Below are 24,693 nucleotides of genomic sequence, written 5' to 3'. Positions count from 1 at the left end.
CCACTGGGTGGTCAGCAGTTGGTGGGGGAAGTGGCTCCTCTAGGAGATAACAGAGACCTGGTGGGTGAGGAGAGTCCAGGCACAGGACATCCAAACAGACGACTGACCCTGGCAGGGGTACAAGTAAATGCAAAGAACCAGGGGTAGGAACAATGTTGGGGTTGTTGAAGAACTGAATGGAGGCCAGTGACCTCGAGCAGATCGAATAAGCAGGAGAGAATGGCAAGAGAGGCAGGGGCCATATTATGTAGAAGTTTATGAGTGTGTTCTCCGTCTTCTCCCTTTCCATGTTGTTCAAACCAAATCCATGCTTCTCGAGCCACCTATTCCAGCAAGCCTTCTGCACTGCCCCGGTCCAAGCATCCCTCCACTCTGAGCCCTGGGATAAACCTCAGTCTGTACCACTCGCGGGAGTGGATGTATGCATAAGGCAGGCCCTCTTGGCAAGCTCCAAAGCTCCTGCAGGACAAGGACCAGATATTAATTCTTGTATCCCTCAGAGTTCTAGGAATGCACTCATGGACGTTCAACATTCATCAATATCCTCATAAAGTTTCAACCAAGACCTGTTGCACCGAGAAGTTCATGTAGCACAAGAGTGAACCAGTCCAACGGTGGTGGACTCAGCCTGCCCAGACCCCGGTAAAGCAGGTGATCTTGGGCAAGTGACTTAGCCTCATTAGCCTCTGTTTCCTTATTAGTAAAACGGGCACAGTAACTATATCTAAGTCAAGGGGTTGCTGCTGAAGACTATGAAGTCTCTGTAAGCCTTGGCTGTTGTTACTTCTAAGATTATTATCTATTCTATACTGATGATACAGACTCCCCAGCTAGAAAGCAAATCTCTTATATGTCTATTCCTGGTGCGACTAGAGTCAGAGTTCTTATTTTTAGATTGTATTCCCCATCTTGTCTGTACAGAAGCAGTCTTGGCTTTGCCTTTGTCACAGATACAGTCCCCTCAAACTGGCAATGCCCTCCGGCACATTTCCTAATCTTGTAAAATTCACTGGTCAGGAAGTCAGGACACTTGGGCCTGGTTCTGTCCCTGGGGGCCTTTGGGTAATCCCTGGCCCTTCCAAGCCTCGGTTACCTTCTGAACAAGGAGGAGGTGGTTGCAGATGATTCCTGTGGACCCTTCCAGCCCTGGCACTCCATGAGTGTATACAGGCAGCAGCCCGGGAACCCATGAGGCAAGCAGGGTTGGGAAGTCTGGTCAGGACAGCCCACCACAAGGGGAGGAGGAGAGAAATGGAAGACCTAGTGGGCTTCCGAGGTGGGGAGAAGGGGGAGGGGGAGAAGGAGGAGACAGAGGAGGAGGAGGAGGGACCGAGGGGTGGAGGGGAGACAGACCCAGCCCAGAGCTCTGAGTGGTTTCCTGTTGCCGGGCTCTAAACCCTCCACATTCCTGCAGACCTTCACACCGCCCGGAGCGCGCTCTGCCAGCCACCTGCCCGCCACTGAGGTACGCACGGCCCCTGCCCGGCCTTTCCCTCCTCTGGGTGCTCCACCCCGAACCCCTAGTTCCCTCCTGCAGTTTGTGTACAGAAAGAGGAGCTGTGCTGGGAAGTGCTGGGTCAGGGATGGGTACGCGTCTCCTTGGGGCACCATCACTGCTCCCACTAAGGACAGGAGCTTGGACTCACTGTCTGTTGCTTTTCAGGTGGTATAACTTGGTCTCCCTTTCAGGTTTGCAGAAAACAATCTCACTATGTCTTTGGGAGAGTGTTTTCTCTCTCTCTGTCTCTGTCTGCGCCTGCCTCTCCGGTTTCAGAGGCTGCCTGCCGGCTTAGCCTCTGGGCTCCCTTCGCAAATGTGGCAGCCTGCTTTCCTAGGAATCTGATCTGGTCACAGCTGCACGGGGCCCGCTGGCAGCCTGGGTCTGTCCTGCTTCCGATTCCAGGAGAAGACTCTTCCTAGACTAGGTCTTCCGTCAGGGGTTCTGTTTTCCAAAAGGAACTTTGCATGAATGATAAATTGAACCCTAGAAGGCAAACGGAGGGGGGTGAGTGTCTCGATCTCGATCTCGACCTCGAATCAGCCCCTCTGGGAAGGTTCCCGTTTCCCTGGAATTCTCCCCCATTGACCCTCTCCCCCCAACACAGGCACTCCGAAATAGTACCGTCAGATAGTCACTCCCGGGTTAGGCATTGTTCCCATCCTGGGCTGCCAGGGTGTAAGCACAGGAACTTACTGGCAGTAGCCCTTAGTGTACGTAGATCTGAAGACCCCAGACATCTGATATCATCCAACCAAGCCTCTGGGTCCTATGGGAGGCTGGGTGTGGTGGAGGATGCTCCAAGAAGGGGGGTAGGGGGAAGGCAAGCCAGAGAGAGTCCCTGGGCAACTCTCTCACACCTCCTTGTTTGGAAAGTCCACACTCTACACAGAAACGGTGTCTAGCCTTTTAGGATGTTAAGTCCTCTTTGGACACACTCTTTCTACCTTCCTTGGCTCCGTTGGCTGGTTGGTGAGTGGACTTCCTTAGGGTCTGAGGAACACTAAGGGAAAAGGGGCCACTGAGATGAGGCATGTCTTCAAGGAAGCCCAGTCTGCCCAAGAGAGAACAGAGAGGCCCTCATTTTCCTCCAGAAAGGACAGCATTCTACACAGAACACGGGGAGAATGTTCTTACTAGCAATTCTCTAGGGTTAAATTTCTATATTCTCCAAGTGCCGATGGGAGAATGAGAAGCAAATAAGAAGTAGGTTGGGAGCCTTAAGACACACATTTTATGTACTGTCTTAGGTAAGTCCTTTGGACTTAGTTTCCCTATCTGTAAAGTAAGAAGGTTGGACATGATGGTCTTTGGGGAGCCTGATGTCATCTGAGACTTTCAAGGGGAAGTCTCTTAAACCAGAATCCATGGACTGGCCTTTGAATGGGCTTTAAGACATCTGCAAGCCACTTAAAATTGTATGTATAGTAGTAGTAGTAGTAGTAGTAGTAGTAGTGTGTGTGTGTGTGTGTGTGTGAGAGAGAGAGAGAGAGAGAGACCGAGAACAAGAACAAGAGGCATTCACAGCCTTTAGTGTTAAGATATACTCCAATGGATGTACTACTTCCCAAAGGGCTGGAGGGCATGATGATGTGGGAGACAGAGTGTGGGACTGGAAGCAGATGTATATTCGCAGGGGGATCCACAATTTTGAAAGGGAGTGTTTGGGGAAGAGAGGGTTAACTCACAGTGCTCCGCTGCCACATCGACAAAGCCCCAAGCAAAGGGAGGAGGGAGGGGGGAGGGGGGGGATGGGGTGCCTGGAGAAGGAATCAACTTTTGAAACTTTCTCCAAGTCCCACCCACAGAAAGGCTCTTCTTTGCCATGACTCATTCTGGGAGGAATGTGAGTTGCCACGGTAACCTTTTTTTCAGGGTCTCTGCCTGCTGGCTGGGAGGGGACAATGAAACACTCAGAACGTCAGGCTCCATCTGAATGTCCCCCACCCCACTCAATCCCCAAATATCAGGACAGCAAACTCCAGGTCCAGCCCTACAGATCTCCCAGGATCCCAGGGCTGCTGTGGGGCTGTGATAGCCTCCTTGATCCGCTTTTGAAGACCTGAGTTGTACTGCGTTCCTTCCTTCGGGAGGTGCCATTTGACCTTGACTTAATGGATTCTCTGTTCTGAGCCCCAGTTTATCCCTTGGTTAAAGAGTAGTAACAATGGTCACCTCGAAGGGAGATCATGTGGAAGAAATGGGATGCTATGCGGGAAACACTTGGTACACTGTGGTCCCCCAAGCCCACCATGCAGTGGGGTTTTTCGAACCGATAAACTCAGGGCATGCAAAGACTTGGTGAAATCATTTCTAGCTTTTTTGGTCTGGCAGCTCTATCATCTTGGGGTTTGCTTATAACTTCTCTTTATTGAAAGTGCTAACAGGCACTTAAACAAAAATACATGTTGTTTAAATCCATTTTGATTTGGGCACCTTTGTATTTCCCAATACAAAGGTTGTTGTGCCCTCCGGTGTGAAAAGAGCACTGGCCAAGGGGATGGCACAGGCGAGTCACAACTCACAGTGAGTGACATTGGGTAAGACCCTTCCCCTCCCTGGGCCTCCGTTTCCTAATCTGTTTAATGGGGAATCTAGGTGGTCTCCAGGGGTCCTTCCAGGTTCAAAGTCCTACAAACCTGGATCCCAGAGGTTGCTTTCATGAGAAGAAGTAGATGGCCTACATTTTTAACCCCTGAGTCCCTACCCGGAAAGGAAACTAGAGAGGAGGGCGAAGGGATCTTGAGTTGCGCAACCGTCCTGCTAAAATCTTTGTCCATCTGTAGAGACTTGTCAACCAAGAGCATGGCTGGGGCTTGCTATTTACAAGAGCAACTTCCCTTGATATAAATAAACTATAAATAGGAAAGGACGGTGGAGAAAAGTCAAGAGCTCAGGATGTGAGGTAAACAGGAGACTATTTGGCCTTCATGTCAGTTAGCTAGGTAGCCAAGTGTGCAGAGATCAACAGGGACGGACGCAAACCCACAAGGATGTGAACTGTAAACATCGATTTTACCAACAGGCACCCACTGGCATAGCTAAAAATAAATGCTTCCATACGTGGGCCAAGACAGAAGGCCCCGCTCTCACACGCCTCCCCCTGAGGCATACGTTGACTCACAGACAAGTTCCAGGTATACAACCTGATGCACGTACAAACCCGGGCGCTGACCTACATGGGCCCCAACAGACAGATGCTGAGCCCGGTGGACACTCACACATACACAGCTTCACGCAGGTGTCCTCAAGGCTATAGGTCACCGTGATAGACACACTGCCAGGTGTGCCGATGCGACTGCCACTTGTAGCCACGCGCTGATGTGCATAGCCAGACATAACTACGGGTTACAATGACGGGGTAGACACGTTGGACACATACAGCACCAAATCACTGGCCGTGCTTAACAGGGAGAGAAAGTGAGGATCAGAGAGGGAGGATAATCACTGAAGGTCACACAGCCGACTGATGTCTGAGCCTAACTTCCAGAAGCTCAGAAATGTCCAAATGTTCACTTTCCACTCTCCTTTCCTTCCTTCCGTCCTGCCTTCCTTCCTTTCTAATTCTTTCCTTCCTTCCTTTCTTTGTTGGTTTCCAACTGGTCACTTTGGTTTCGTGCCTGTGCACCTCCTTCTACAGGCAACAAGCCCTGTGGATGATCAGTGACGGTGATACTTTCTCTCTTTGTGGGCCAGTGTGGCCTATCCCAGCCCTCAGGGCTTTGCCACGAGGCCCCCAAAATGTGGCTAATACTATTTCTCCCTTCACCCGTCTTTAAGGGAGGAAAGAGAGGGCTGGAGCTGAGCTCTCAGCGAACCTGGGGATTAATGAAGCTACTACCTTTTCTCTACAGCATAGAGCCCAGATCCCGACCCCAACCCTGAACTCCGGGATGCCTGAGCTGGGCAGAGCCAGGGCCAGCAAGCAGTGACTTGGCAGAATTATTTAGAAAAGCAGCCTCCTCCTATCCAGGATAAAGAGATGTCTTAGGCAGGAAATTAGCTCTACCCTCACTCTCAAGCGATGGAGTCTATAGAAAAAAAATATGGATAGAAATAATCAACTCTGTCCAGAACTGGGTTCTTTCAGAAACTTGATGTTAACCTTCTCATCTGGGGATCCCTCTAGGTCATCTCCTGATAGTCATAGCATTAGGGTCTCAGACTGATCAGATGAGAAAAGAAACAGCCAAACAAGGTGAACATCTCGATGTTTCCGAACATCTGGAAGTTTAGTGTCGATATCAGCCTGCTGAGTGAGTTATGACCCTTGAGTGAGTTATTTTCCCTCTCTGAGCCTCAATTCCTCTATCTCTAAAATCAGAAGCATGGCATAGAGGATGCTCCTGCTTGACAATACCAGTCCACTGGTAGTGGCTGCCAGAAGAGCTGTATTCAGGATTCAGATGCCACTCTGCCCTTTGGGGGAAGAAAGCATGTGATCGATTAGTAATGTCTGCCACTTGCACGGGTCAGGAGCAGGTAGAGACATTTCCACCATGTATTTGTTATCTTTGGTATGTGACAGCCTGGATTCTGATGTTCTTTCTCTTCCCCTCCATTTGTGGTCACTGTGATGCAGCAGTGGCCCCTAGAGGGAGCCAAGGAGGTGAGCCTGAAGCTCCACCCTGGGCCTCTCCTAACCACCAGGAAACAGTGAAACGTGGCATCTTAGATGCCTTTATGGAAACTCAGTTAGGCTGATTCTAGTCCCGAATTCCAGGGCTGCTTTGGAGTCACCCCAGAACCACTTCACTGCTAGGCTTAGCACCCATAACACCCTAAAATTTTCCCCTGGCTTCTTCCCTTCCAGCAAGAAATATTAAAATTGGAAGCAGAGTCAAGGGACAGGTTTGGGGGGTGGGGTGATACTCTGAAAGGCTTCTGCCTGAGCTGACTTAGAAAGTCAGGGCTGAAAGAAATCTCAGGGATCATCTTGCCCCAGGGTTTTCAGACTGTGCTCCTAGGAGAACCCAGAGAGGCTCCAGGGCATCACAGTGGGATCTGAGTGGGGAGGACTTTCATCCCCATCTCAATTCCTACGGACCTGCTGTTGTTTTTTTGATTTCAAGCTGATTCGTTGAACAGATTATAGTGAACTCCTGTTTCAACAAATGCAAAAGGCTTTTAGCTACTTCAAATATTGGACTTCCCAGAAGACCTCGTTGAAAGAGAGGGCTTACATAATTTTGAACAGTGCCAATCTAAAACAACGTCCCCATTGTGCAGATGAGCAGGGCCAGCTGTGGTCCAGGGAGGAGAGGAGCCTTCTCTAAGTTTGCACAGTGAGCTGGGAGCAGCACTGCCAAGACGGCATCCCGGGACTCCCGACGTGCTTGTCACGAGACCACCTCCGGGTGGCTGTGCTTGCTCCCAGGCGGGAGCCAGCCAGTGTGGCCGCATCGGCGCCTCTCTGGCCTGGCTCGGACCTCCTTCCAAGTCTCAGCTCCCTGGCGGGCCTGGCTCACAGAGGGGGTTCCTTTATTAGCCTCCAGACTTGTTTTTCTCTCTTTGGGCTTGTTTACCAGGAACATGTGTTTTGGGAACCCTTGTTTCCAAGCCAAACAGTGGGAGAGAGATGCTTGGTTTGCGTCAGCAGCCCAACTAAGAGGCCAGCCTGGGGCCTGACTTCGTCACTGGGTTCTCTGGAGGCTGGGCTGTGTCCCCTTGACCAAGAGGAGCAATGTCTCCTTTGTTCCACCCCAACACCCTTTCTCCCTGGGCCGAAGACAAAGAGCCTGGATTCTTGCCTTGGATTCTTGAGGGGGATGGAGATCCTGGGATCTGTGGGTTTACGGTGCTCTTCCAAACAACGTTGCTTACTTCTTGCATTCTCTCATATAAATCACCCACGAGCCTTTCAAGGTAGGTGTGTTATTTCCATTTTACAGATGAAGAAATGAATTGAGGCCCAGAGAGGGAGAGTCCCTTTCTGAAGGTCACACAGTGGCTAAGTGGCAGAGCGAGGATTTGAATATGGACATTTTGTCTCCAGAGTCCCTGTGCTTGCCTTTATGCTACATTGCATAACCACTCTGCATAAACACTGGTTACCTTTATAACCACTCTGATGTGGTCGCCACTAGCCCCATGGGGCTACTTAAATTTAAATTAATTAAAATGAAATCTGATTAAAAATTCAGTTCGTTTACACCAGCAATATTTCAAGTGTTTGGCAACCACATGTGGCCAGTAGGTCTCATAGTGGGACGATGCTGACACAACAAATTCATCATCTCCAAAGGGTTCTGTTAGACTGCACTGCTCTGTAAACCTCTTTCTACTCAAATCGGATTTGATGATTATAACTCAGATTCTGTGCTTCTTGTTCTTAAGAGCCCGTGATTCCAAGACTTGCAATCTAAAATTCCATGATTCTGAGATTTCCCCCAGTTGTGACATTCAGGGACTTTTCAGTGTCCAGGGAGAGCCCGAAGGAGGCCCTTTATATTTTGAGGGAGATGAACTGGGGGGCTGGCTGTACTTTTCCATCCCCAGAGTCTTTCTAAAGAAAGAGAAGTGACCTCGGCTTCGGGTCCTGCTGGCAGCCAAGGACGGGTTTTCAGCCATCTCCAGAGCAAATAAAGGCAAAAGGAAGGGACTTGATGTACGGAACAGGGGGAGGAGGCGGTGATGGGGTGGGGGTGAGCAGTGTCTGCGTTTGATGACCACCAAGCCAAGGGAAACATACCGTATGTTCCTGCCCCGGCCCAGGCTTCTTTCCCTGGACCTCGGGCCAGTTCACAGCCCAACTGGGCTCCATTCAGGTGAGCACCTGGGAGGGAGCAGCTGCCAAGAGAAACTGTGAGATGAAGAGCTGGCCAGTGGTGGAACAGGGCTGCCCGGGCCCTCATTCAGCCCTGCCACTCAGTCCCTGGGACTCTCGGAAGATTTCCTCCCCTCTCCAGGCCTCAGTCTTCTCACCTGCACTGCGGGACAGCAAGACACACCTTGAGCCTCCAGCGGATGCTCGAATGTCAGAACACTTCGGAAAGGATAGACATAGGCATCCTCATAAACTAAAGAGATATGAAGGAAGGAGTTTTCATTTAATACTAGTGATTTCTACAAAGCTGTTGAAATTTTCACTGAGTGTACCAGATCTAGGTTTGATTGGCAAAGGATGTGTTCCAAATACTGGGGTTTGATTCCGTGTTCTGGCTTCCTGGGGTTAGGGCCGCCCCCCATGACTGTGCAGGATGGGCGCCAGACCCATTTCAGAGAGCCTCAGGGAGGGCTTCTATACATGTAGGAAGTATGGCTGTGCAGGAAGAACCATCCAGCTGTGGCCCTTCCCTCTCATCCCATCATCTGGAAGGAAAGGGTTCTAGGACTGGCAATGGAGCACTGGGCACTGGGCAGAACCCCAGATTTGGAAAATAACTCTTTCTCTAAGATTTTGGCTCTTTTTTTTTTTTTTTTTTTTTAAAAAAACACTGGCGCTTTCTGCCTTTCTCCTCCACTCCTCCACCGGCTGGAACATAGTCCCTATTAGGCTCAACCTACCTCCACGAGAAGGGGCTTAGTCAAGGAAGTCTGACTTACAAGAGGCCTGAGTGTTGCACGATTTCCTGCTTTCAAGCACAGGCTCATCGGGAAAGTGGGACTAAGGCCTCTCCCATGCTTTTTCTGTGTCCATGGGATGTGAGGCCTTTAAACACTAAAAGCACTATAAGATTTAGAATTGTTTTTCAGTTCTGGCTGTAAAACCAGCAGCAGAAAGTGTGAGTGTGCCACTGGGAAAGAAGTACAGGAAGTGGGGGAGGCAGGACAGACAGAAAAGCTGAACTGACCTTTCCTTGGTCAGAAAGGGGAGCGTAGTTGCTCCGTTCAGATGAAGGATGCAGACCCCGGGGGTGTCGGTTTACCGGGCTCTTCAACTGGAAGGTTATTGCACTTCCAGTCCTAGCATGGACTAGTCAAGTCCCTGACTGGACTTCTGTCACTGGAGCCCAGACAACACCTTTCTGTGTTTCTAGCTAGCAGTCTCACTCTGCCCCTTTGACTTCAAACAGTCTCAGACAAGTCTTCCATTGATGCTTTCTCTTCTGTTCCATTCATAAAATCATAGGCCGGGGTTGTCTGGCTTGTATCTTCCAAATGGGAAAAGAAGCAGGGAGATTTTTCCACCTCTAGGCCTGGGAGGGAACGAGCAGACAACTGTATGGGGCAAGAACATTCTAACAACTGCCCGGAAAGGGAAGTCAGAGCCAGGGTGAAGCGATGCCAGGCCCCCAGGCTGATTCCTCTAGATTTCTGTTAGTTTTATTTCATACACATGCCATGAAGTAAAAGGTGAGGTTTTGTGCCTATTTTAATACCATAAAGGGCCAGTATGAAGTCTACTCTTCCTCTGCCTGTTTCTACTGCTTGAATACTGTAATCCAAGTGAAGAAGGGTTATACCATAGGTGATGACACAGGCCAAGACCAGCATGTGCCTGCAACATTTTAAGGGCATTTCAAGAACCCACCCTACAACCTCAAAGCTTACCTAGTCTAACCCTCACAATAATGGAAGTGGACTCAAGGTCTAGAGAGGACAAGCCATTAACCAATACACCCAGATAGTTTTGAGGCAGATCAAGGACCCCTGCCACTGAATTCCAAGCAAGGGTTGTTTTTTTTTTTTTTTTTTTTTTTTTTCCCATGATGCCAGCGTACCTCCAAGATGCTTGGTCAGTTGGAAAGTTTTGGAAAGAACTAGGGATGATGAGCCCAATATAGAAATTTGTATGGGCAAAAGAGGGAAGACATGGCTACAGATTCACCTTGACTAAAAGCTGCTCAGGGCCAAGGGGGGCACTCTTGTTTTGTGTAGCCACGGGAGGAGGAACAAAGTAGACCAGATGTTTGAGGGAGGCAAATTTAGATCCTTACAAGAGAGAGCTTTCTAAAGCCATTTGGAAATAGAAGGCCATCTAGTGAGAACATGAAATAAAATATCTTCCTACTGTTCCTCTGTGAGAGATGGCATTTTGTCAGGGAACCATCAGAGAAGAATCTGCTCCCAAGTCCTTTGTAGTCATGAGATTTTTGGAGTAAAGAGCTCAGCATCTGGAGAGTAAGGTCTCAGCAGTGATCAGGGCAGGAGAATATTCTAGATCTCAGCTAACATCCTTTAGCTCTGAAGGGAAAAGAGGAGAAAATATGAGCACATCCAAGTGTTTGGATAATTTCCTTAGAGGATCCAGAGAGGTCCTGTCCCTTCGGGGTAGAAAAATGTGGCTACCCCCAAGTTTCCAGTGGTCACACTCCAAGACTATTGTTCTTTGTTTTAGAAGGTATATCTCATTGTCTCAAATTGGCAGGAGGTTTCTGCTTATTAACTCTGCCCATCCCCCTCCTTCCTTCAGAGGGAGTAGGAAGGAGGAGGAAAAGGAAGAGGAGGAGGGTTAGGAGGATAAGAAAAAAAATAAAAAAGAATCCTAGAACATCAGGAATTTAAGGGTCCTTGAAGGCGATCTGACTCAGTATTGTCCAAGCTTGACTTAGTTAGCCAAGCACCTTTGTTGAACCACTATTTAAAAACTTCAGTAAATGTACTGACAAAGGACACTCCATATCCTAACCATAAATGGAAAAATCTTTGTCTCTTGTCATAAATGGAAGGAAACTATAAAAATAAACACAAAGAAGACAAAACAACTTCGTTGGAATTCCAGCTGGATATAGTTTCCTGTGGAGCCCCTGAGCCAGAGGCCTGTTCTCTGTTACAAAGGAGATAGATAAGTGCTTGGAAGGTATTTAAGACATCTTAGCCCCGAACAGAGGTTTTCTCTTCATACAGTTGGGATTGGAAAAGAATTGAGTAGAAGCAAATTTCTCTTACATCTTTCACTATAACTTAACATGCACCATCTAAAATGACCTCACGTATCACAGGAATTCAGCGTCAGAAGGAGCTCTCCATCAAGAGGACGCCCACTCACTCAAATCTCATTCTCTGTCCCCTCACAGGGTACCCAGCACCATGAGGGCCTGGATCTTCTTTCTCTTTTGCCTGGCCGGAAGGGCCTTGGCAGCCCCTGTAAGTACCTGGATAGCATATCTTCTTGGTCTTCCACCACCAGCTCCGTGGCACTGGCCCCTGGTTGCTTGGAGGGGTCAGGGACTTCCCTATCTCATTATTTCCCTTATTTTTTAAAAAAGATATTTTCGTACACTGGTAAGCACAGGAGAAAAATTGAAATGGCCACCACTGGATGGAGAGTCCAGGGACGAGAGATTTCCATGTAAGGAGAAGGTGAACTTTTAGCATCCACAGAACGGGCTGGTTAGTTTCCAGATCAGTGAGGACTATCCGGTTGCAAGCCACAGGCTCCCATCTGGCCAAATGGGGGGCAGGGGATAGGGGAAGGTTACAGGGGTAAATTGTAAAGTCAAAGGTGTTGGGGAGGACTGGAAAAGGGTAGGTTCAGGATCTGGGAGGTAAGAACAAAGAGTGGTATTGGAGATGTCACCATCTGAATGGACCTGATCCAGCGGTTTCGTGTCTTGTGAAAATGGGTCAAGAAGACTTAAAAATAATTCAAGGAGAACCCATCTGGTTGAGCTTGGGTCCTGGCCCTGCTTCTTGGCCAGGGGAATGTGGAGCACCCTGATGGACAGACAGTCCCTCTAAGACTTGCATGCAGGGGGCCAGTAATGGTCGTCCAAAGCTAAACAGGAAGCCATTACTGGAAGAGGGAGGAAGCAAGCATGTGCAGACAGTTTCTCTCAACCCCTGATCCCCCATCCTCTCTCCACTAGGAGGTGTGAGTGATGCTAGACTCTGGCAGGTGGATTCTGCCGAAAGATTGGGCAGGGTTAGCACTACTTTTAGAAGAAGCCCCAGGCGGCCAGACACCTCAGAGCTGTATATTATCTTGCTTCTTCTTACTCCAAGCTGACATGGCAGGAAGGAATCACAAAATCACAGTAGTATCGTACTTGTGGGGAAGATAATGACTTCTGTTAAAAGGCATGATGTTCCTGCCCGTGGGTCTCTGTGAGTCCCACTCTAAGCTGAAAGGGGTTGGTTTGCATTAGTGGTCTTCAGAGTCATAGGAGTTCAAAGCAATGGAAATGCTTCTCCAAGCTAAATCTTTGATAGACACCCCAGATATAAAATATAGAAAGGGGGGTGCTCCAGAGTTCCATAAGGCCCCTGTGTTTGGCTTCTCTTCTGTCCTCATCACCCTACCCATGGCAGCCCCTGAGGCACAGCCGTGGGGCTCTCCAGTGAGCAGCTCTCCTAGCTCCCCTGGCTGGAGGCACTTCAGAGCCAAAGCTGGCGTTGGCCTTGACTTCTCTGAAACACATTTTCTCTTCCCAGCAGCAACAGGAAGCCCTGCCTGATGAGACAGAGGTGGTAGAGGAAACCGTGGCTGAGGTGGCAGAGGTAGGTGGCTGGGGATCCCAGACTCCACCTTCATTCCGTGGAGAAACCAGATGAGTGCTGTGGGCTCTTGACCCTGGAACAGAGCATTTGCCCCTTCCCATGGGCACACACAGCACAGATGTGAATCCCATGTGTCCCCCAATCCTGATGCTCCTGAATGCTTCCCAAACCTTCCACGGCACCCTAGAGTTGAGAACTATGATTTTGAAATTTTTAATTTTTAAACTACGGGACAATTTTTCTTAGGTGGCTACCCATAGTCTCCCCATACACAAACACAAAGGGAGAGCTGCAATGGTGCGGCTGGCGGGGGTGGTGGGCTTGGTACCCCTCCTACCTCAACACCCCTGGTGGCCTCTGCAGCATCTCAGTGGGCCTGTAAGAGTCCATCTAAATTCTGGACCCTGGCATTTGTGCTCCCCGTGCCCTGGTCCCGGCACGACTTTCCAGCTTATCTCTCCTCTTGTGGGACCTGAAGTTCCAGGCAGGTCCTCTCCAGTGTTTACCCTCAAGGGTAGGAGCCATTGGACTCATCCTTCTCCCTCCACCCCAGGGACCTGTGGGAGCCAACCCTGTGCAGGTGGAAGTAGGAGAATTTGATGAAGGTGCTGAGGAGACTGAAGAGGAGGTGGTGGCTGAAAGTAGGTCCTATTCTCCTGTCTTGTACCTAGTATTTGCCCTCTGCCAGTTGAGCTTGGGGCCTGCGGATAGCCTATGTGAGGTTCCTTCCCAAGGAAATTCAGGGTGGGCTCCTCCCTGCAGGGTGGGCTCCTCCCTGCAGGGTGGGCTCCTCCCTGCAGGGTGGGCTGTTGGGAAACAGTGTGGACTTAAAGGCTGGGCATCATCTTTGGAATTTGGGCATGATCTGCGTATAGCCCGGCTGTCTATGCTCTGAGTGTCAGGAAGGGATGTCCCAGGCTGGAAATGAACTTCTCCCTTCACAGCTATTTGCCCTGATGCCAAAATTGGGTTTCACATTCCCACTGAGGGCACAGGTCCCACGTGGTCACTGTGTTCCTTGACGACCTCTGTCTCAGCCCATGCCCCAAGTGGGTGCAGACCTGAAGGGACTCCAGGAGTTTTCACACTCCTTAGCTTATTTGATCTGCATACAGCCACAAGGAAATAAGGACTGGGAAACTGATAGAGCTCATATAATGCTACGCTTGGAGTTGGTGCCAGAAAGAGAGAAATGTCCTAGGGCTTCCACCTCCTACCCACCGTGCTGGAATCTCCATCCTGCAGAGTGGAGAGACGTCATACCCGAGGGGGTTAACAGCATGGAATTGGGAAGCAAAGCCACCTAGGTTTGCCTCTAAACTTGTTGACTCCTGCTGAGAGTGCCCTCTGCCAGCCTGCTTAGCTGCTCTGAGCCCAGCTTCCTCGTCTCTAACACAGGACTGATGAAGATGGTAGACCCTCACCCCACGGCTATTGGGGGTTATGAGATGAGACATGAGATGGCCCAGTGCCTGGCAGGGCAGCCATCCAATAAAGAATGAATCGAGTACCCCACCTCACACATAAGGAGGAAACGGCCAGATGGAGCCGTCAGCCCGAGGGAGGGCGAGGGTGCAGAGTTTTTGCTGGAGCAGGGGGCCATCTACTGAGTCTGTTCCTTCCCTCCTCCAGGCGCACCCTCATCCGGTGTTTACCAGACACAGCAGGGCTCTATTGTTCCGTGTGGGCCTCAGAGCCCTTCTCCCTTTTCCTTTACGACCACTCAAGTCTGTTTTGCTTGGCCTCTCAGCTCTCTGGCTCCCTGACAACAGCCGATTGATTTTCCGAGTCATTCAAGAAGGTTTATTTTATTTTATTTTATTTATTTATTTTTGAAAGTTTATTTTATGATCCGAAAATGCCTTACTATCATTGAGGAACAGAGAGCTGAGAACGCAGTGGTTGCTTCGGTCCTCAAGGGAGTTACATGGTATCCAGTGCTCCTGGGTCCCAGATTAAGCCTGCGGCTCCCCAAAATATGCCTGACCCTGACCTTGACCTCACACTGAATCTCTAATCTCCAGACTGAGCCAATTTCTCGCTTAAGCACCAGCTGCTGGGCTCAACAGAAGAGAAAGGAGGACTGAGGGCTGCCCAGAGCAAGGAAGGAGTTCTGCCCCAGGATCCAGCTGGGTGGGCTGGGATGGACCCAGTAGGGCTAACTACATGCCCTTGTGCTCTACCAGACCCCTGCCAGAACCACCACTGCAAGCACGGCAAAGTGTGCGAGCTGGATGAGAACAACACTCCCATGTGCGTGTGCCAGGACCCTACCAGCTGCCCTGCCCCCATTGGCGAGTTCGAGAAGGTAAGGCCAGGGGGCTGGGGGCTCGGGCCTTTGAAAACATGAGTGGCTACCCAGAACTCTGGTGGCTCAGTGGTTCTATGAGGCAGTTCCAGTCTCAAAATCCCCTCACTAGATAGTCATAGTAGGAAAGTGGAGGTAAGGCTCTGCCTGTCACTGGGTCCCTCCAGCAACCAGCAAGAATTTATTCGGCACCAGCAGGTTTCCCGCTGTGCACCAGATCCAGAAAATGAACATATCAAGAACATCAGGCACTGAGATAGAGGCTTTCTCGGCTTGGGAGCAGCCTAGCAAAGCATCAGATCCAAAAACGTGGGTTCTGGGGTCTGATGGAAAGTTGACTTCAAATTCCATCTCCGCCCTTGTTAGCTGTGAGATCTTAGCCAAGTGCAGAGCTTTTCCAAGTCTCAGCTTTCTCATTTCTAAAGCGGGGGTAGAAATGGTCTTTATTTCCTAGGACTTTTGTGGGGATTTGTTAGGTAGTACTTAGTACTTAGTACCCAATATATGCTCTATTTTTTAAAAGATTTTATTTATTTGAGAAAGAGATAGAGAGAGCATGAGCAGTGGGGAGGGACAGAGAGAGAAGCAGACTCTGCACTGAACAGGGAGCCTGATGCAGAACTCAATCCCAGAACCCTGGGATCATGACCTGAGCTGAAGGCAGACGCTTAATGGACGGAGCCACCCAGGCATCCCCAAATATATGCTATTAAAAAAAAAAAATCTTTCAAAACCCATCCATTCTGCCTCCAGTAGGGCTCCTCCATCCATCCATCCATCACATCTATCCATCCATCTATACAATTATTTATTGAGTGCCCACTCCTGACAACCAAAGTGCTCATGATGACCGAGCTCAGGACAGCAAATCTGGTATCAGCACTGCTCCCACAACTTCCTGTCTGGGCTTTCATCTTCAGTCTCTCTCCAATATAACTTCTCCTCTGGGCTCCAAATTTTAGCATCATTGTCAACTCTTCTCTCCTCCTTACCCCTGTTACCCCCATCCCGCTGGTCACCAGTGCCCATCCACTCTCCCTCTGCAGTGATATATAAGCAATACCAAGTAAGTGTGTACAGGAGGTATGATACAAGGCTCCCTGGCTCCTAACACAGATACTTACTGCCACTGTCCTTGCTCAGCCCTCGGTACCTCTGCTTGGCCACCCCCCGGACAGACATCCTTTAGGAGAACTTGCACGACTCAGTGCTGGGCTGTATTCACAGCCAAGACTTAACTACAGTGACATGTTAAAGATACACAGCTAAGGAATAATGGAACAAGACATAGGGAGAGTCTGAAAAAAAAGGGGAAAAAAAGACAAAAAAAAAAGACATAGGGAGAGTCCGGAGGAATCCATGTATAGGCTTGCTTCCTTTCTCCGCCGCATGAGGCGGTCTCACAAAAGGCTTTCTCTCCCCAGCTACGAAGATGCAGCCACACATGAGCAATGTTTTTGCTCAAGGAAGCCCATTATTTGACTCAGCCCTCAAAGTTTTCATTGAGTGCTGCCTAGCACGTCCTCAAATTCCTGACTCCCAGAAGGAAAGCAGACGTTCAGCGTGAACTGTGTTGTTTGTACAAGCGGTCTAGGCACAGTGAGGCATCCTTATCATCTGTGGAAAGTTTTACAGCTGTGCAGGGACTTGGTTACCAGCCAAGATCGCAAGCAGGCCTTTCTAAGCATACCAGTCCCAGGCTTGCTGTGTTAACTTTTTCCTGTAAATTCTGCCTCTTTGCCATCCCCATCTTTATTTTTAAAGATTATTATTTATTTATTTGACAGAGAGAAAGATCACAACTAGGCAGAGAGGCAGGCAGAGGCAGAGAGAGGGAAGCAGGCTCCCTGCTGAGCAGAGAGCCTGATGCGGGTCTCGATCCCATGACCCCGGGACCACGCCCCAAGCTGAAGGCAGAGGCTTTAACCCACGGAGCCACCCAGGCGCCCCAAAGATTTTATTAATTTACTTGACAGAGATCACAGGTAGGCAGAGAGGCAGGCAGGGGGGGAGCAGGCTCCCTGCTGAGCAGAGAGCCTGACTCGGGGCTCGGTCCCAGGACCCTGGGGCCATGACCTGAGCTGAAGGCAGAGGCTTTAACCCACTGAGCCACTCAGGCGCCCCTGCCATTCCCATCTTTTTAATTCATCCTTTACAGAGATGCCAGGTTTGTTTTCCCCTAGCTCAGCCTGATTCGGTCATGCCTCTGCTCAGAGACCAGCAGGGGCTCTTAGCATGGGCTGCACATTGGTCTGGGAGCCCAGAGAGCAGGTCCTTGTTGCAGCCTCACCACTAACTCCCTGTGTGATCTTGGGCTAATCACATTCCTTGCTGGCCCTTTGTGTCCCCCTCTCTGAAATGGGCAAAGGTGGTGGTACCCACAACGGGCTTTGGGAATGAAGGCGAGGTGCTCTATGCTTTGCCAACAGGTATGCAGCAATGACAACAAGACCTTCGACTCTTCCTGCCACTTCTTTGCCACCAAGTGCACCCTGGAGGGCACCAAGAAGGGCCACAAACTCCACCTGGACTACATTGGGCCTTGCAAATGTGAGTCTATCCTTGGGCACTTCCAGCATCCCAGCCCACAGAGAGCCCTGGGCTCCCTGGACGCTGGCTCTGCCGCCCTCATGCTGTGTGACACTGGGCAAGTCTCTTCCCCTCTCTGAGCCTCTAACAGGATTGCCATTTATAAAATGAGAGGATTGTCTAGGAGTAGCTTCCTCTCAGCTCTGTATTCAGGACACTTCCCAGAAAGGACTGAACAGTTATAGAAGCATAAGACCAGGGAGGAGTTTTCATTAGCATCGAAGACAACTCATTCTGTTTCTTTAATGATCAGGATGTCTTCTACAGGGCTAACCCAAACTTTTACTGCTTCAACATTGTAAAGCAAAAATGATGTTCTGTCTTGACCTATAAAGTGGTTTTTGCTTTTAATTTTTATTTATTTATTTATTAAGTAATCTCTACACCCAATGTGGGGCTCGAACTCACGACCCTGAGATCAAGAGTCGCATGCTCTTCTGACTGAGCCAGCCAGGCACCCCTGGGCCTATAAAGTTACTTAAAATATTTGAATTTGAATGCTTTAAAATAGGAGGCATGCCTGTCAGTTCCCTTTAGGCCCTGTTACTCAGTGTTGCCATATTCTTGGCCTTTTTACTCCATCACATTCCTATCTGTCCACTTAAGGCACATGATTAACCACCCTCTTCTAGAAACCCGGGGAGTCAGGTGTTGGGGTGAAAGGATGCTATGGTATTGTCTAGCTTTTTGTTGGTGATGCCAGGTACAGATTCCATGGGCCCAGGTACCTCCTTCAGCGTTGGCCGTCTCCTTATCATTTGAAACACCCGAGGCCACACCACATCTAGTTCCCCTCCAAGATAACATCCATGTTGTGTGTCTGGTACGCTCTGGCACCAGATGGCACCGGGGAGAGCCACTCACCTGCCTCAGGTGTGTAGAGTGCAGAACAGTGGAGGAGAAAACCAGGTTCTCCTGTGGTCAGCCCCACTCTCCCTGTTATGGGGCCCGGGAAAGAAGGCCCAGGAAGGAGGCTGGGGAAGGAACACCGATAGGAACCTTTACGCAGTGAGACTGAGTATGCCAAGGGGCCTTTTACCAAGTGGCCCTTGCTGTCCTCCGGGGCGTATTGCTCACTTGCTCCCATTCCTAGTGTGTCCCCCACAGATGGTCCAGTCCCTTCCACTCCCTGACTGGTGGTGGAGAAGGAAGTGGTCCTAACCACAGAGGGAACTTTCCCTAGGCTTAGGATGAGGGAGAGACAGGCCTCTAGGCTCCGGGACAGCCACATGCCCTGGATGGTGGATGAGCTCTGATAATGTGGCCTTGAGCAAGCCCCTTCTCCCCAAGCTGACCTTTGATAAGTCTAGCAAGAGGGTGGTCTTGGTCCGACATTCTGGGATTCTAAGTTCCAAAGACTAGGAGGGAATCATCATGAAGAACGTTCTGGTGGCTGAGCAGTCCTGACCTCCCCAAACCCCCCCCCCCCCCACCCCGCCAAGCTGGGCCTATGGATAGATGTTACTCCTGAGCCTCACAGCTTTGAACCCCTCCCAATGGCTGGCAGCACCAGCATGGGATGGGCATCTGCTTTCAGGCCCTATCTCCTAGAGAGATGCAGGAGTCACTGGGGTGACCCATTTCCCGCAGCAGGTCAGATCAGGCCAAGGGGAGAGCCTTGTGTCTCCCTTTGCAGAGCATTCTTCCCTCCACAGAATCTCCTATGCTCATTGTGGTATGAAGAAACTGGCCCAGAAGGGCCAAGCCTCTCACTGTGCCAAGGCCACTGACTGAAGCAGCTGTGGGATGAGGCCCCATGGTGGGAAGCGGGGCCTGGCCAGCATGTAGGCCCTCAGGCTCGGAGTGTCCGGGTTGGTGCTGACAACTCTTGTGTTTTGGACTCCAGACATCCCCCCCTGCCTGGACTCTGAGCTGACTGAATTCCCCCTGCGCATGCGGGACTGGCTCAAGAATGTCCTGGTCACTCTGTATGAAAGAGATGAGGACAACAACCTTCTGACCGAGAAGCAGAAGCTGCGGGTAAGTGCTCTCTTTCCAGCCTGTACCAGTGTCCCTGCCTGGCACCGAGATGGCTCCTGGCCCTGGGCTGGCTGAGGCCCACAGTCCTGTTCCTAAAACCAGGCCCCCAGGTGTAAGCCTACACCCCTGTTCTGATGAGCGCCTTTAACCTGGGTGCTGGACACAGACTTCTCATTGTCTTTGGAGGCCAAGGGTATGCATTCACTTCTCAAAGACTCTGAGAAGTCCTGTAATGAAGAGACCTGCTCGCTTTGTCCAGCCCCCAGCGACAAACGAAAGGGACACAAACTGCCCTATTTCTTTTCCCTTCTGAGTCTGTGGACCTTAAACTTGACTGGATCTGTCAAGCACTTGAGTACGGATAGAGTGCAGATTCCTGAACCCCACCTCCCGCCTGCAGAATGAGTGTCCCTGCGAAACCAGGCCCAGAAAGCTGCATTTTAACACACTCTCCCTCTGAGTTTGATGGGACAGCTCTGTGGAGACAGAGCCCTTTGAGATCACCCCATGCCTCCACTTCTGCGGATGAGATGCTGCTACCTGTGTCTGCCACTTCCTTCCTTCACTTTGAACCTTGGCTGTGGCTGGTCTGTTCCAGCTCTGGCCAACTGTCCAAGGTAGAGGGGCCCTGACTGGCCTGGCCCATGTCCCTTGGACCCTTCGTCACACCGCATCTGTTCCCACAGGTGAAGAAGATCCATGAGAACGAGAAGCGCCTGGAGGCTGGAGACCACCCTGTGGAGCTGCTGGCCCGGGACTTCGAGAAGAACTATAACATGTACATCTTCCCCGTGCACTGGCAGTTTGGCCAGCTGGACCAGCACCCCATCGATGGGTAAGACCTCCGGCCCTCAGGATCACAGGGGGCCATGCTGGCTTGGCGCGGGAGTAGATGGCATCACTGGTCAGGGCCGGTAGGCGCACTGGTTCCGGAAAACCTCTTAGCAGCCTCTGCTGCTCCCAGCCCTGGAGCCCACAGTCTGTGTGGGGGCCGAGGCAGGAGGACGGGGCATAGGAGAAAAGATGCACACCCAAGGGGAAGAAAGCCACAATACATTTTCATGCCAGAAGAAGCAGAAGTTGGTGGGAACTGAAAATGCCCCCTGACCCCGTGGGGATTGCTGGCCTTGGGTGTTCATGAGTTGTGAGAGAGCGAGCTAGGAAGGAGCACAGAGACTCCATGGAGCAGCGGGGTGGAGCGGGGGACAGCCTGCATGGTCACAGTCCTTCAGCAAGACCAGAGACCCAGGACCAACAGGGTGAATGGGCCCCGGGGGTTCATAATAAATCCACAGAGCCTATCCCATCCTCATTGCAAGCCCTTGGTTTAATTGTTCTTGCCTCTCGTCCGAATGAGTTCTGAAGTGTCGTGGACAGGCGGGCAGCTGTCAGCCAATGAACGCTGCCTGAGCATCTACTATGTGCTCAGTGCTATTCTAGGCGGGTGGGGGTGGAGGGTGGGGGTGGGGTGGGGTGTTTAATCAGGATTGACACGGTCCCTGCCCCTGGGACACTCACACTGTGGTGATGATCTGCTCTCACAATCGAAGGAAAATGTGAAAAGGCTCCCAGAAGGCACAGGTGGTGGCTTGCTGCGCGGGAGGCCGGGTGGTGGTGGTCAGGACCCTCACGCAACTTTCTGGTCTCCTCTTGCTTGTGTTTTCGGAGGAGCATAGGAAGAAGGGCCATCCTGCGTATGTGCCTGGGGGAGCTCACTCTCTACAGGGATGCTCCTCTCTGGTGGCTCACCCCTTATTCTTGGTCCAGGCTGTGTGCCTGGAGCCCGCCCTCCCTGGCGGCAGTCCCCCTGGTCTGGGGTCTCCTGAGCTCTGGGAAACTCCCTGCTGCTTCTCTCCCAGGCTCTTTTCATGGCTGGGATCCAACTGAGTCACTCGCGGTAGAGGCGGGAGGAAAAGTCAGGGGGACATCTGGACCTCAGGCTGAGCAGCTGGATCCCACCAGGATGAAAGCACCAGGAGGGAGGTTTCCAGCTGGGGCTACAGGGACTGCACATCTGGGAAAGTGCTCCAGCCTGGGCCAGGGGATCCATCCGCCCCCTCTTCTTGTCCCAGAGCTGCCTGAGTCCCTGACCCTCTTGGGACCTCAGTTTTCCCACCGATATACTATGTTAGGGGAAGGAGTGTTCCTTCCAGTTCAAACACTGTATGGTTCCTCCACGAGCTGGGGTAGGGGGCAAGAGGTCTGGGGGTTAGAGAGAAAACTGGTCTCAGTGTGGCCCCTTCGGGAAGACTGTTTTGAGGACAACTAGTTGAGGGCTCTGGGAAATGGGGAAAAAATTCATACATGTGCCCTGGAGTCAAGGCTGGCTGGAGGAACAGGAAAGGACAGTGGGAGAGAAATGAGACGGCCTCCCTCTCCCACATTATGTTATTAAAAAAATTAAAGCTCTATGAAGGTTTCAGTTCTTCTGGCCCTCCCGCAAGTTCCAGTCCTTTCCCACTTCTCCCCAGAAGGCAGCAAGCACTCTTACCATTTTGATGTGTCTCTTTTTACAGTTTTTTTTTTTTTTAAGAGAGAGAGTGGGGTGGGGCAGAGGGAGAGAGAGAGAATCTTAAGCAAGTTCCATGCGCACGTGGAGCCTGACGTAGGACTCGATCTCACAACCCTGAGATCATGACCTGAGCCGAAATCGAGTCAGACGCTTAACCGACTGAGTGTCCAGGTGCCCTTGGACTCTTTTCTGTGCATTTGTAGCTACGTAAATCTGTGTCCACCAGAAACATGCATTGTTTCATAGCCGATGTCGATCTTCCGATAGAATATTTTCATTTTAAGTTTCTGTGCCCTGATTCTCAGCCAATTAAGAAACAGTTAAATGCACCAAGAAACCTGTCTTATGAATCGATGGGATCTCAGAACTGGAAGGGCTCTTAGACATTACGATCAACTCTCCCTGCTTTGCTGGAGGGGAAACCGAAGCTCAGAGTGGGGCAGTGCCCCAAAGTGCCACTAGGTCCCACAGCAGGTCAGCGGTACACCGAGGAGTAGACTGGGATCCTGGCTCCCTGTTCTGTTTGCACGCCCCTTCCTTCTGCCCTGTGGGGCAGGCTCGCTCTCCTCTGTCTCTCGTGGAGTGTGCTCAGGCCCTCCCCCTCTTGCCCGCAGGTACCTGTCCCACACCGAGCTGGCCCCACTGCGTGCGCCCCTCATCCCCATGGAGCACTGCACCACCCGCTTCTTTGAGACCTGTGACCTGGACCATGACAAGTACATCGCCCTGGATGAGTGGGCTGGCTGCTTCGGCATCAAGGAGAGTGAGTGTTGAGCAAAGGGGCCACCGTCCTCTCCCCACCTCCCCTCTGCTCTCTCTGTCATCTGTGTGTCCATCCTCTCGGCCCAGCTCTTTTCTTTGTGCCTAGTTAACTCTTTTCTCTGCTCTCCCTGTCTGGGTGGGCCTCCCTGTTCTCTCAGGTGGCTTCTTGTCCATCTGCTTTCTCTTTCCCTTCCTCAAGTGTAGCCCTCGGTCTGTGCCTAGTGCTATTTTGGGAGCTGGCAGGCACCCAGAGAGGGACAGGAAGTAACTTGGCAGTATGTGTAAATGACAGGACAGGCCAGGGGCAGGGAGACCAAGGTCCTCAGTCCCCAGCTTCCTGGGTGACCTTGGGCTAGTCCCCTGACCCTTGCCCGGGGATGGGTGGGACCCACAAATTCCTGGGCTAGCGGGTCTTCCCCCATACAGGCCTCATTCTAATTCTGTTTTCTTCTCTTGCTTTGCAGAGGATATTGACAAGGATCTGGTGATCTAAATCCACGCCTCCTTCTGCAGTACCGGATCCTCCCTCTTTGATCTTCCCCTTCCTGTTTCCCCTAATGTTTAAAATGTTTGGATGGTTTGTTGTTCTGCCTGGGGACAAGGTGCTAATATAGATTTAAACGAATACATTAACGGTGCTAAAAATGGAAATTGTAACCCAAGTCATGACATTCTTAATCATAACACGGCTGTCGATGCCTCTTGCTCACCCACTAACGGTCCCATTCTTCTCTCACCATTTGCTGTGCTGCCCCGTGTCCTAGTGGCGTATGGGTGGGAACTTTGATTTGCTCAAGTCTGCCTTCAACACATCCTGCATTTTCAGATTTTCTCTCCATTTCTCTGTTTGAAACTAGTACTCACCAAGTTAGTTTTTGTGTTCATTTTATTTCAAGGTATTGGCTGCCAGGGGGTCATCCCCACATGGCCTGAAGGTGGGCAAAGGGAAGTAACAGGCACGTGATGCTGCCAAGGATGTTTCTGGAACTAGGGGACTAGTGGGAGAAAGCCCTGGAGAACCCACCAGCCAGAACTGCAGATACGAAGGCTGTCACCAGAGAAAGGACCCGAGTCTGTGTTAGGAAAACACATTAACTCTCACATAAGCCCGTTCCTCACCATTCTCTACCCCTTCATCTTTCAGTGCCCTTTATTTTCACGTTAGACTGTTAGTCCAAACTTCTGGGAGCCAGGGTGGACCATCAGCTCTCTGGAATCCGCCAGGTCCCTGGGGAGTGGATCACCACACCCTGCCGGGCTTCTCCCCTCCTAGATGTCTTTGGGAAATGCAGGACTGGGAGGCTGTTCTGACCAGGAAGGCCAAGGTCAAGAGGAGGTGTAGAAAATTGCAAAGTAGAAAAAGTGGAGTTGGTGAATTGCTTTTGTTTTGTTTTGTTTTGTTTTCACATTTGGATAGCTGTCATGAGAGGTCTTTCCCTCGGTTTCTAGCATGTTCCTCCTTTTCTCCCTTTCTCCACCTTTTTTCCTTCTATTAATCAAGAGAAACTTCAAAGTCAATGGGATGGTCGGATCTCACAGGCTGAGAACTCGTTCACCTCCAAGCATTTCATGAAAAAGCTGCTTCTTATTAATCGTGCAAACTCTCACCACGATGTGGGGAGTTTGACAAATCTTTCAAAATAAAAAGTAACGACTTAGAAA

At 50.7% G+C, this 24,693-nt stretch overlaps 1 protein-coding gene across 2 annotated transcripts; it reads left to right on the top strand.

Annotated features, from left to right (window-relative positions):
- Positions 1-1,414: 1,414 nt before the first annotated feature.
- On the top strand, positions 1,415-24,693 carry SPARC (secreted protein acidic and cysteine rich). 2 transcript variants are annotated; one of them, XM_047730040.1, is made up of 10 exons: positions 1,415-1,465; positions 11,458-11,527; positions 12,818-12,880; positions 13,434-13,521; positions 15,067-15,188; positions 17,618-17,738; positions 19,624-19,757; positions 20,444-20,592; positions 22,884-23,032; positions 23,496-24,693. In XM_047730040.1, the coding sequence occupies exons 2-10, from the start codon at positions 11,471-11,473 to the stop codon at positions 23,522-23,524; spliced, it is 912 nt and encodes a 303-aa protein (XP_047585996.1). In that variant the 5' UTR covers positions 1,415-1,465; positions 11,458-11,470; the 3' UTR covers positions 23,525-24,693. The 2 variants fall into 2 exon arrangements, with proteins under 2 accessions (XP_047585996.1, XP_047585995.1); XM_047730039.1 differs by having other exon boundaries at positions 12,815-12,880.

Source organism: Lutra lutra, chromosome 5 (genome assembly GCF_902655055.1).
Source record: "Lutra lutra chromosome 5, mLutLut1.2, whole genome shotgun sequence".
In the NCBI taxonomy this organism is placed as follows: Eukaryota; Metazoa; Chordata; class Mammalia; order Carnivora; family Mustelidae; genus Lutra; species Lutra lutra.
Note: the sequence above shows the minus strand (reverse complement) of the source record. Positions and strands in the feature narration are given on the sequence as shown.

Coding starts and splice junctions, on each gene's coding strand:
- SPARC (XM_047730039.1), top strand. CDS start 11,471: ATGAGGGCCTGGATCTTCTTTCTCTTTTGCCTGGCCGGAAGGGCCTTG. Junction 15,189..17,617: donor CCATTGGCGAGTTCGAGAAG/GTAAGGCCAGGG, acceptor CTTTGCCAACAG/GTATGCAGCAATGACAACAA. Junction 20,593..22,883: donor GACCAGCACCCCATCGATGG/GTAAGACCTCCG, acceptor TCTTGCCCGCAG/GTACCTGTCCCACACCGAGC.